General features: G+C 49.4%; 1 protein-coding gene across 1 annotated transcript in view; it reads right to left on the minus strand.

The window, feature by feature from the left end:
• LOC115088585 (dermatan-sulfate epimerase-like) overlaps positions 1-7025 on the minus strand; it is a 121150-nt gene extending 114125 nt beyond the window's left edge. Inside the window, exon 1 of the mRNA XM_029596842.1 lies at positions 6610-7025. Within this exon, the coding sequence (XP_029452702.1) occupies positions 6610-7025 (416 nt within the window). The remainder of the gene's footprint in view (positions 1-6609) is intronic.
• Between the last annotated feature and the right edge of the window lie 5548 nt (positions 7026-12573).

Genomic DNA, 12573 nt, shown 5'->3' on the forward strand with positions numbered 1-12573 from the left:
ATAGACATGTTGCGATGGAGACAATCCGGATGTGGATCCTTAGGCCGACCGACCCGAAGGAACAGTCGGTAGGCAGAACTCCCACTGGGCAATTGGAGCTTCACCTGGAAACCCGTGACTCCTCCAGAGGAGCTGTGGGAGCCCGGGTTGCTAGGACTTAGGAGTCTTCGCCCTGGAAGCCCGAGGTCCCCCCAGGAGGAGCCCGTAGGGACCCGGACCGCTGGGACTTAGGCGAGAACGAAGAAACCCAGGAGTGGAATCCGGACTGGAGTCTGGGCAGGCAGCGAGCAAGCAGTGGTCGGGTCACGAACCGGGGTCAAGGCAGGCTGAAGATAACAGGAGTCGAAGTCACGGACCGGAGTCAAGGCAGGCTGAAGATAACAGGAGACGAAGTCACGGACCGGAGTCAAGGCAGGCTGAAGATAAGCGTGGTCAAGCTATCCGAGGTCAAGGCAGGAGACAGGCAAGCGGAGTCAGGCAAGCGGGGTCAGGCAGGAAACAGACAATCCAGGAACGCAACTCAGAGCTACCAGAAGTAGGGAACCTCGATGCAAGGCAAAGAAGGCTAGGAACTGCAGGGCTTAAATAGCCCAGCAGCGTCTGACGTCAGAAACGGGAGGAGCCGAGTTTTCCCGCGCTGGTCCCTTTAAAAACGGAGAGTAGCCACGCGCGCGCGCCTGGGGGCGGAGCTAGCCGCGAGAGAACGCCGGCGGCCGTGAGGGAGCTGGCGCATGGCGTCCGAAGGCCCCGTAGGGCCGCGGGGGGGTCGGAGCGGCAGGAGGAAGCAGCGGCAGAGGTCCCGAGTCCGTGGAACGCGGAAGGGAGCAGGGGCTGAGGACCCGAATCCGCGGAGCGCGGCAGCTCTCCGGGACCCGAGGAGCAGGTAAGGCCTCGGACGCCACGGTGGCGACCGAGACCGCAACAGTACCCCCCCTCTTACGCCCCCTCTGCCGAGGGCCAGGCTTCCCGGGATGGTCCAGATGAAATTGAGTTAGCAATGATTTGTCCAAGATGTTCCGAGCTGGTTCCCAAGAGTCCTCCTCGGAACCGCACCCCTCCCATGCCAGCAGGTACTCCCAGCGACGGGCATGGAAGCGAACGTCCAAGACTTCTCGTACCTGATACGTAGTCTCCGTAGACGTAGGAGAAGATAGTGCATCAGTGGAAGGACGGTGGTACCGGGACAGCACCACCGGTTTCAGCAAAGATACGTGGAACACGTTATGAATGCGAAGTGATGATGGAAGATGAAGTCTGTAGGATACTGTACCAATACGCTCTGCAACTTGAAAAGGGCCGCAGTATCGGGGAGCCAACTTACGAGAGCGGTTAGGTAGCTGGAGATTCCGAGTGCTTAACCACACCTTGGTACCTGGCAGAAAAACTGGTGCTGGTCGTCGGAGACGGTTGGCATACTGCTGGGACTTCCTTGCTGCCGTGGTCAGTTTGAGTTGAATCCCCTTCCAGAGATGATGCACTTGACGTGCTGTGGTTAAGGCAGCAGGTGATGGAATAGAAATAGGAAGCGGCAATGGTGGTCTTGGGTGACGTCCATAGACGATCTAGAAAGGGGTTCGTCCTGTGGCAGTATGTGTGTGATTGTTGTAGGCGAACTCTGCCCAAGGCAGGAGAGAAACCCAGTTGTTTCCCTTTTCGGAAATGAAACTGCAGAGGAAAGTTTTAAGAGTGCGGTTCGTGCGCTCTGTCTGACCGTTAGTCTGGGGGTGAAAGGCCGTGGACATATTTAATTGGACCCCAAATTTCCTGCAAAGGGCACGCCAAAAACGAGCTGTAAACTGTGGCCCTCGATCCGATACGATACTCTGTGGTAGTCCATGAGCCCGGAAGACGTGGAGAGTAAACAGAAGAGCGAGTTCAGGTGCAGAGGGCAGCTTAGGCAAAGGTACCAGGCGAATCATCTTGGAAAAACGGTCTACGGTTACCCAAATCACCGTATTACCGTCCGATGGGGGTAGATCCACTACAAAGTCCGTGGCTATGTGGGACCAGGGTTCCACGGGAATAGGCAGTGGCTGCAGGAGCCCCCAGGGCCGCCCACTAGGCGGTTTCTGTCGAGCACATACTGGACATGAGTCGACATATACTCGGACATCTTGTCGCATTCGAGGCCACCAGTAATATCGGCTAAGCAGATCGAGCGTCCTCTCCCTGCCGGCATGACCCCCAGAAAGAGAGTCGTGGCCCCAAGCTAAGACTCTTCTGCGGTCTTTGTGGGAAACCACCACTCGTCCTAGGGTGGAAACTGTGGTGCTGGCTAACTGGATTTTAGCGGGATCAATAATGTGTTGTGGGAGGTCCTCCTTCTCCTCCTGCATTTCATAACGGGAGAGCGCGTCAGCCCGTATATTCTTCAAGGCGGGCCGGTACTTCAGTATGAAATTGAAACGGTTAAAGAAAAGGGACCAACGGGCTTGTCGAGGATTAAGGCGTTGGGCCTGGTTGAGGAACTCCAGGTTCTTATGATCGGTATAAATTGTAACCGGATGAAGGGAGCCCTCCAACCATTGTCTCCACTCCTCCAGTGCAAGTTTGACCGCCAACAACTCCTTATCCCCAATGCCGTAATTGCACTCGGCAGACGAGAATTTCTTGGAAAAGTAGGAGCAGGGTAGGAGATGTCCGGAGTTAGAGACTTGCGAGAGGACCGCTCCCACAGCGATGTTAGAGGCATCGACTTCGACAAAGAATGGCCGTGTTGGATCCGGGTGCCGTAAACAAGTATCGTGGAGGAACGCCTTCTTTAATTGTTCGAAAGCCGCACAGGCACCCTCAGGCCAATGGCGGGTGTTTGCTCCTTTCCGAGTTAGCGCGGTTAGAGGTGCCACCAAGCGAGAGTACTGAGGAATAAAGTGTCTATAGAAGTTAGCAAACCCCAAGAAACGTTGCAATGCTTTTAGCCCCTCGGGTCGGGGCCACTTCCGGATGGCAGAAACCTTGCTGGGGTCCATCCGGAAACCAGTAGAGGAGACTATATACCCAAGGAAGGGTAATGACTCTTGCTCAAAGAGACATTTTTCGAACTTAGCATATAAATGGTGGTCTCGTAAGATCTGGAGTACCTGTCTCACATGTTGCCGATGGGAGGTAAGATCCAGGGAGTGTATGAGAACGTCATCCAGATAGACGATCACGCAGGAGTGCAACAAATCACGCAGAATCTCATTCATCAAGTGCTGGAATACAGTGGAAGCATTGCACAGTCCAAACGGCATCACTAGGTATTCATAATGACCGTCCCGGGTGTTGAACGCCGTCTTCCATTCGTCCCCGGGGCGGATTCGGACCAGATTATATGCGCCGCGGAGGTCCAATTTAGTGAAGATTTGGGCTCCTTGGAGTCTGTCTAACAATTCCGGAATGAGAGGAAGCGGATACCGGTTCTTCTTAGTGATAGCATTGAGCCCACGGTAATCAATGCAAGGCCGCAAGGCTCCATCCTTTTTTGCAACAAAAAAGAAACCTGCTCCGGCGGGAGACTTGGAAGGGCGTATGAAGCCCTTGGCCAGATTCTCGGTGATGTATTCGGACATAGCCCGGGTCTCAGGCTGAGACAAGGGATAGACTCGTCCTCGGGGGGGTGTAGTATCTGGAAGCAACTCTATCGCACAGTCAAACGGTCGGTGTTGCGGTAACAATTCTGCTTTTTCCTTGGAGAAGACGTCCAAAAAGTCAGCATACGGAGCCGGTAATACCGGCGAGGTGTAAGCCAGCGGAATTCGTTGGAATCTTTTCGCTTGGAGGCAGGATTGGAAGCACTCAGAACTCCACTGGGTAATCTGAAAATCCTTCCAGCGAATCACAGGAGAATGTTTCTGAAGCCAGGGTAACCCAAGAACCACCGGATGAACAGCTCTCTCCAACACAAGCAACGAAATCTCCTCTGTGTGTAATACGCCCGTCTGCAAAATCAACGGTACAGTCTCGGAGGAGATGCACCCCGACAAGGGGGTCCCCTGAATGGAGGTTATCCGCAAGGCAGGAGTCCTGGATCGCGTAGGGAGATTCAGCTGTTGCACCAAATCTTTAGTAATGAAGTTGCCTCCAGCCCCGGAGTCAACTAGGGCTTGCGTGAGGAAGGAACCGCCAGGATATTCCAAGGTTACCGGTATAGTACATTGAGGAGCAGGGCTCAGGCAGTCTAGGGGACACTCCTCCCTTACACCTAGGTGCGGGAGTTTTCCGCCCGTTCTTTACACTGTGCAAGGTAGTGGCCCTTTCCGCCACAGTACAAGCACAGCCTCAAGTCCCGGCGTCGCTGTCTTTCTTCGGGAGACAAAGACGAACGGCCCACTTGCATGGGCTCATCAGAGGCAGTTGCTGGTGCAGGTGCAGTTCCTCGTGACCCCGAACTTGAATTCGAGAACCTGGGGGTCACGGACGTCGAGCGTCGGAACGGGCGCCCCTCTTTCGCCCTCTGCTGCAAACGCCGATCAATACGACCCGCCACGTCAATCAGGGAACTCAGGGTCTCCGGCAGATCCCGAGCCGCTAGCTCGTCCTTAATACGACCGGCTAAACCCTCCAGGAACACGCCCCGGAGAGCCACATCCTGCCAGCCTACCTCGTGGGCGAGGGTGCGAAAATCCAACGCGTAGTCCGCCAAAGTCCGTGATCCCTGCCGGAGATGGAGTAACTCAGAAGTAGCGGAGACCTGGCGCGCTGGCTCATCAAAGGCCGCTTTGAATTCTTCCACAAAACGGTTCAAATCCCTCAAGGCAGGATCATTGTTCTCCCACATGGGGGAAGCCCAATTCAGGGCCCGTCCGTCCAGAAGGGCAAAAATGTACGCCACCTTGGTGCCATCAGTAGGGAACTGGTTGGGCAGTAATGCAAAGCGCACATAACATTGGTTTAAAAACCCTCGACATGCCTTGGCATCCCCGGCATAGCGAGAGGGTGCTGGGAGCTGCGTAGGGGACTGGAGGGTTACCAGTGGTGCAGGAACGGGTGCAGGTACCGGGACAGAAGCGGACGGCTCGGTATCCATGCGAGACGCCAGCCGCTCTACTGTAGCCGCCAGGGAGTCCAGGACTTGCTGTTGCTGAACCAGCCGCTGGGCCAAACCCGGGATGGCCTGTAGCCCGGCGAGGTCTGCCGGATCCATGGCCTTGCAAACTGTTGCGATGGAGACAATCCGGATGTGGATCCTTAGGCCGACCGACCCGAAGGAAGAGTCGGTAGGCAGAACTCCCACTGGGCAATTGGAGCTTCACCTGGAAACCCGTGACTCCTCCAGAGGAGCTGTGGGAGCCCGGGTTGCTAGGACTTAGGAGTCTTCGCCCTGGAAGCCCGAGGTCCCCCCAGGAGGAGCCCGTAGGGACCCGGACCGCTGGGACTTAGGCGAGAACGAAGAAACCCAGGAGTGGAATCCGGACTGGAGTCTGGGCAGGCGGCGAGCAAGCAGTGGTCGGGTCACGAACCGGGGTCAAGGCAGGCTGAAGATAACAGGAGTCGAAGTCACGGACCGAAGTCAAGGCAGGCTGAAGATAACAGGAGACGAAGTCACGGACCGGAGTCAAGGCAGGCTGAAGATAACAGGAGACGAAGTCACGGACCGGAGTCAAGGCAGGCTGAAGATAAGCGTGGTCAAGCTATCCGAGGTCAAGGCAGGAGACAGGCAAGCGGAGTCAGGCAAGCGGGGTCAGGCAGGAAACAGACAATCCAGGAACGCAACTCAGAGCTACCAGAAGTAGGGAACCTCGATGCAAGGCAAAGAAGGCTAGGAACTGCAGGGCTTAAATAGCCCAGCAGCGTCTGACGTCAGAAACGGGAGGAGCCGAGTTTTCCCGCGCTGGTCCCTTTAAAAACGGAGAGTAGCCGCGCGCGCGCGCCTGGGGGCAGAGCTAGCCGCGAGAGAACGCCGGCGGCCGTGAGGGAGCTGGCGCATGGCGTCCGAAGGCCCCGTAGGGCCGCGGGGGGGTCGGAGCGGCAGGAGGAAGCAGCGGCAGAGGTCCCGAGTCCGTGGAACGCGGAAGGGAGCAGGGGCTGAGGACCCGAATCCGCGGAGCGCGGCAGCTCTCCGGGACCCGAGGAGCAGGTAAGGCCTCGGACGCCACGGTGGCGACCGAGACCGCAACATAGACACACGTGCGTGCCTTTTAAAATCAACCCCTAAATGAATAGATCCCAAGCTACTAATCCTTATTGATTAATAGCAGTTTATGGACTTCTGCTCTAGGTTTTCATACCTTGATCATTCAACTATTCCTTTCTTCAGATTTTTCTTTTCCTCATTCATAATATAATAGTGCTCACTTCTTTCGGATATCAAATCAGGTTACACCCTGCATCCTAGCTAACTGATTTCCTGCACTAGCTTGAGGAAGTCTTCCCGAGGGGTTTTGTGCCTCTGGGAAGTGGAATGTCTGTGAACAGGGAGTGAACAGACAGTAACAAGCCTTGAGCGTCTGCTTTCAGCTTTCAAGCTTCTACTTGCTGAATTATATTTCATTGGACTACAATGTGTTCAGTATATACTACTGTATGTATGTCTCTATATAATGGTAATAAGTCTTTGATATTTTAACTTTATCATCATCAGCACTGTACCGTATAATATACAAATTAAATAAACAGACTCAAAAGTACCAGCTAGGCTGAGCCGCCATCCTTTCCATATACTCCTTGGCCAAGTCGAGAGCTTTGGTGTTCTCAGGATACAGGACGCAGAACATCGCCAGAGCACCCAGGTTGTTGCCATAAATTTCATTCCAACGGGCACTGAAATCCTTGGGATCCCAGGGCGGAAGATATTCACCAGGATTTGCCAGCATAGTGTGAGCGGCCTGAGTTATCCGAGCCGCAATGTGCTGATGAGTGCTCTGAGCCCTGAGTCGTAGCTCCTCCGTGTCATCATTAGAAAAGTACAACATGGGGTGGCTGTCATAGTTGGCATTAAGGAAAGGAATTATATTACTTGGATTTTCATCTGCACTACAGGTCAAGACGCAGCAGACCACATGTATGAAAAACACAGTGGGAGCCCTCCGGGTGCGAGTCCTCATTGTGGCATCGGATCTCCAAATTCTAGGAGCAGCTAAATTATCTTTCAGATATCCTGGGAGAACAGAGACAGAAAAGGAAAATTAGAAGGTTTAAGGATAAAGATACTGAGGAAGAGAAAGAAGTATACTTTTTCCATGAAAATGCAATTTTATTAATGATTTTACTTAAAAATTAATGAAGACATTAATTTATTTAATTTACAGTATTATCCTCAAATATCTAACATTGTAGGAGAGCGATAAAACTTAAAACAATAAAAAAAATCATTCATTTTATAGTAACAAACTGACATTTAACATAAAGTTAATCAGTTATCAATTTCTTTATTTCTAATACCTAAAAATATATGTACATATATAGGACACATGGTAACACAGAGAAATAATAGAAATTATTGAAAGAAAGAGTACTACAGGAGGCTGAGACTGATATTGAAAAGTGCTTTAACAACATGGAATAAGATGTAAGCTCCCAATCAAAAGCAGGATAAATCTGAAAACTCTCTGCTTTGTCTACAAGTGCGTGAATAATCAAGCTCCCAAGTACCTCTCCCAACTTCTCTCCTCCTACACACTCACAAGAGAGCTCCGGTCCTCCCAAATGCTCCTTCTTTCTTCTCCTTTGGCTTCTGCCATATTATCTTGCTTTAGACTTTGTGCTCTCAGCTATTATGCACTAAAAATCTGGAATAAGGTAGCAGTGTTACGGTTAAAGCTAAAACGTGGCTTTTCTGCCAGGTCTTCCTGGCAGAGAACAGCCTCCTAACTCCCTATACATCCAATCAAGGACTTGGAGTTATATACCCTGGATTCTCAATGCTTCTCCACTGTATATTTGAATACCAATGTAATTTATCTCATTTACAATTTAGTTGGTTTTAAATTAATTGTAAACCATTTTGCGGTCATTCTTGGAAAAAGGCAGAATATAATATTTCTATAAATAAAATTAAAAAAAAAATTAATGAGTTTGCAGTCCTGCACGTACATTCAGTTGTGGAATCATAGATTGGCCCCAGAAACATTTCAACCAAGTGGATGTAAGCAAAAGAAAACGTGTCCATGCCCCCAGGTAATAAGAACCAGTGTATGCCAAGACTGTACATCCAAAAGCTGCAGGAGAAATAGATTATACATGCAGAGCAACTATCATAGGCCTTCAGGAGTATTTATCAGTACCAGTACACCCAAATACTCAAAAGTGCTGAAGTATAAAAGTAAATGGCCATAGTCTTTGCCCTTAAAACTTAGAAAACCATTCCATTGAAGGAATGAATAGAATTTGCCAGCACACATGTTAGGAAGCAATAAAATTTACAAAAAAAAAAAAGAGAAAATAACTCTTTAAAGTTTTACCAGTGCACAAGGTAAAACAAATGGCAAATATACAAATACAATGGGAAATACAAAGAGTTATTCCAACAACCACATACAAATCAAAATCTGATACAGGAATGGTTAAAGAGGGGAGAAATTAAACCTGAAGAGTTATTTATTTATTTATTTTGGACTTTTATATACCGACATTCATGTGGAGAATTACATATCATATCGGTTTACAGTGAAACAGAAACATTGCAAAAAGCATTACATAGAACAGGGGTTACATAGAACTAGGAAAACGGGGGTAGAACTAAGCTAATTATTAGACAAACTGTCAGATGAACAAAAACTAACATGATGCAGTAACTGCGAGTACATATATAATAGAGCTTATGTCCGATAGTATGCTATTAAGAACAGTCCCCTCTAGTCCAGAAAGAGAGTTCAAACCAGACAGGAGAGGAGAGCATTCCTGATTTAGAGAAAGGTTCATCCGGTTAAGGAAACGCCTGACTGAATAGCCAAGTTTTGAGGTTTTTTTTTTTGGAAAGTTAGATGGCATGGTTCTTGCCTGAGATCAGGGGGAACAGCATTCCATTGCGAGGGACCAGCGGTGGATAGGGCGCGTTTCCTTAAGGTGGTCTTTACTGGGGGGGGCGTAAAGAGTGCCTTTGTAGGCTGATCTGACTGGTCTGGAAGATTCATGGGGACGAAGAGGAAAATTAAGATCAAGAGGAGTTAGATTGTGAGTGGCTTTATGGATTATCGTAAGGACTTTGTAGAGAAAGATGAGAAATTGATAATTTCAGCACACGACAGTAAACTACTGTTCCGGAAAGTGTGCTGCCTGCTGGGTGCAAAAATCCAAGACATTAGGGAGAGCTTTCCAAATATCCTCAAACTTACTGACTACTATTTGATGTTTCTCATCCATGTTGGCATGAATGGTACTGCGAGGTACCACAGAAATAGTATCAAAAGTGACTTTATGGCTCTGGGAGACTGGGAGAAAGGTTAAAGCAGATAGGTGCATAGGTGATATCATCCTCCAACCTCACAGTCACAGATAAATGCCCAGGCAGGGAAGCTCGCATTCTGGAGATGAGTGAATGCTGACAATGTTTCTGCTCTTTGGACCATGGGATGATGTTTCAAGGATTGCAGAACAGACGGGGTCCACTTGTCAATAAAGGAGTGCAGTGTCTCATAACACAGAGTGGAAAACCTACTGAGGAGGGCGAGAAACTTAAAGGTAAATTTTAAAAGCCTTATGCTTGCCGAAATTAGGGGATGCGTGAATGTAGGGCCAGCATGCGCAAAGCGGATTTCAAAAGCTGCCCAGATACATGTGTTCATGCCACTGCACACGCAAATGAAATAGTTCCAAAAGGGGCGGGGCTAGGGCGTGTTCTGGGCGGAACATGACCATTCCAGGGTCCCCTGCCACGTAACTTTCCTTCTGCTATGGATGACGCGTAAGTTAGAGAACAAAAAACACCTAGACCAATCAGTCAGGTTTTAACGGTCAGGGCTAACAGGGGGAAAGGGAAGCTAATAAACTAAGGGAGTTTGGAACTCCTATACCTTACCTGGTGCACGTGCCTTTTAAAATTGCTCCGCTTACATGGTAGAAGCGGCATTTGCACACACAGGCACGCACTCGCTTAAAATGGAGCGCATGGTCAGGCTATTTTATAACTTGCATGCATATACACGTGTATATTATAAAATGGCCTTGTCCCTGGGTGCAGGCCAAAGAACACGTACATATGTGCGTCCACGTGCTGCTTTCAAACTTATCATCCCTGATCACTGGGGATGGGTGAACAAAGCACTAAAGTAAATTAAAGTTCTCAAACAATTAAACACTTGTAGAGAAATGGAAAAAACGGTAGCATCTGGAAAGCAGTGTGCACTCATACTTACTGTATGGGAAATAAGAGTCCTGGATCTAGAGGCAGTCATAGAGGCTGATTCGGAGGTAGAGGCTGTCAGAGAGACATTGGTACATGGAAAACCATGACTGGGATATATCCAGCTATAATATATTCAGGAAGAAGCAGGTAGGCAGAAAGAGAGGAAGAGTGGCATTATAATAAAAAATTATTTTTGGAAGAGGATGGCAGTTGGCAGATTATGATCTGTTGTGTACATGTGTTTGCTATTTTTTATTATGGCCATGTGGAATATGTAAACTGCTTTTATGCAGTATATACATTTTTTAATAAATTAATTGCTGGGCTTACGAGGTGAGGAGGAGGCACTGTGGTTTATGCTGGAAAGAGGGAGTGGAAGATCTTTTTAGACTGGTGTAATATACAGATCTCCATCACAGACCGAGGAGATGGATAGAGATTTAATGGAGGATATTCACAGGATTGCTGTGAAAGGGGAGGTGCTATTGCTAAGGGATTTCAATCTGCTGGATGTTGATTGAGATATCTTGACTGCGGTGTCTTCTAGAAGCAAGGAGATCCAGGCATGCCAAGTATCACCTATCAGCAGGGGTCTTACACTCTCACTCTCTTGGACCTTCACCTCATACATTTGAACCGTGGTGATGCAGTAATTATGCGCCTGTGGGTTTCCACCACCTGTTAGTAGAAAAACTGAGGGGGCACTGAAGAGTGTGCCCAGCAGGCCAAAGGAGATAAAGGGAGGTAGGCAAGCAGTGAAAGGGAAGGGTTGGGGAGGGGGAGTGAGCACTCATCTCCTCTCTCCTTCCCTTCCCATCTCGCTCAGCTCCCCTTCCTTCTCACTGAGAATAGAGGGAAGGGGAGCTGAGCTGAGTAAGTGATAGGGAAGAGAAAGGAGGGGTTGTGAGTGAGTGGAAATGAGAGAGGGAATGGGGGCAATTATTTAAGTGAAAATTCTACCGTAGAAGACTGAACTTTGAATGTCCTTTTTCATGTAAATTACATTATAAATGCCTAATTCTTAATTGTTTGGGGAGGGTCATGGGGCAGAGGGCACAAGGCAGTAAGGTTCGCCTAAGGCGACTGATATCCTTGCATATCCTTGCCCTAGTCTGGAGCCACATGCAGACAGGGCACACAGAGATAAAGAGGAGACCATAGCAGTGCCCAGAGCCACACACAGGCAACCAAGACAGCAGGACACTGGTAGCTGGGAGGGAAGTCAGTGATACATTCCCCAAATTGCTGAGCATAGCAGAGTCTGATTGTGTTTACTGTCCCGTGACAAAGAAAACTCCATCTGCCTCTCATGGTACAGGGAGCAGCCCACAGGAGTCCAAGAGAGCCCAGTGCCTGAAAAATCTCATTCTTTGCCCTACAGTTTCACCCACTGGGGCAGTAAATTTCAGTCATTGGGAAGGACTATCCTTCGCATCTCTGGAGATCCTGGATTCTCTACTAATGGAATTCATGCAGAAAGGAGCAATTCTGTATCTTGTACGTGGGTGTAGGATTTCTGATGTTGAATTGGATGATCATCTGGGATCCACTTATCACTGGATGGTGTGGTTCAGGATTATAGTACAGGAGATGAAGGATCATTCAAAAGTGAGGGTCCTAGACTTCAGGAAAACTAACTTTGTTAAAATGGGGTAGTACCTCATGGAGTTGTTAGCTGGATGAGAAAATCTAGGGGAAGTAGAATAGCAGTGGGCAATACTAAGAGGAAATATTACAAGGACAACTAACATTTTTGTTAGGAAAGTAAATAAAGGAAAGAGGAAAAAGAGGCCGCTATGAATTTCTAAAGAAGTATCTGAAAAGGTGGGGGAAAAAAGGTTTGCATTCATAAACTACAAGAGATCACAGAAAGAGGAAGACAGGCGACAGTATCTGGAAAAGCTAAGAGAAGCTGGGAAAGAAGTCAGGAATGCAAAAATACAAAGAGGTAGATCTTAAAACAGTACGCCGGATTTTATAAGGTACGCGCGTAGCTTATAAAATCCGGGGTTGGTGCGCGCAAGGTTGCGCAAAATCGGCAGCCTGCCTCCGTTCCCTCTGAGGCCGCTCCGAAATCGGAGCGGCCTCGGAGGGAACTTTCCTTCCGCATCCCCCCCTACCTTTTGTTGTGCAAGTTACGCCTGCTTGAAGCAGGCGTAACTTGCCCGCCCCGCCTCGGCATCCCCCGGCACAGGCCGCAGTGCCGGGGGACTCGGGACCACCCCCCGCCTGCCCCCGAACCATCGCCACGCCTCCGGACCCACCCCGGACTGCCCCCTGACCCCAGACACACACCCAGGACACGCCCC

Source organism: Rhinatrema bivittatum, chromosome 3 (assembly GCF_901001135.1).
Source record: "Rhinatrema bivittatum chromosome 3, aRhiBiv1.1, whole genome shotgun sequence".
NCBI lineage: Eukaryota > Metazoa > Chordata > Amphibia > Gymnophiona > Rhinatrematidae > Rhinatrema > Rhinatrema bivittatum.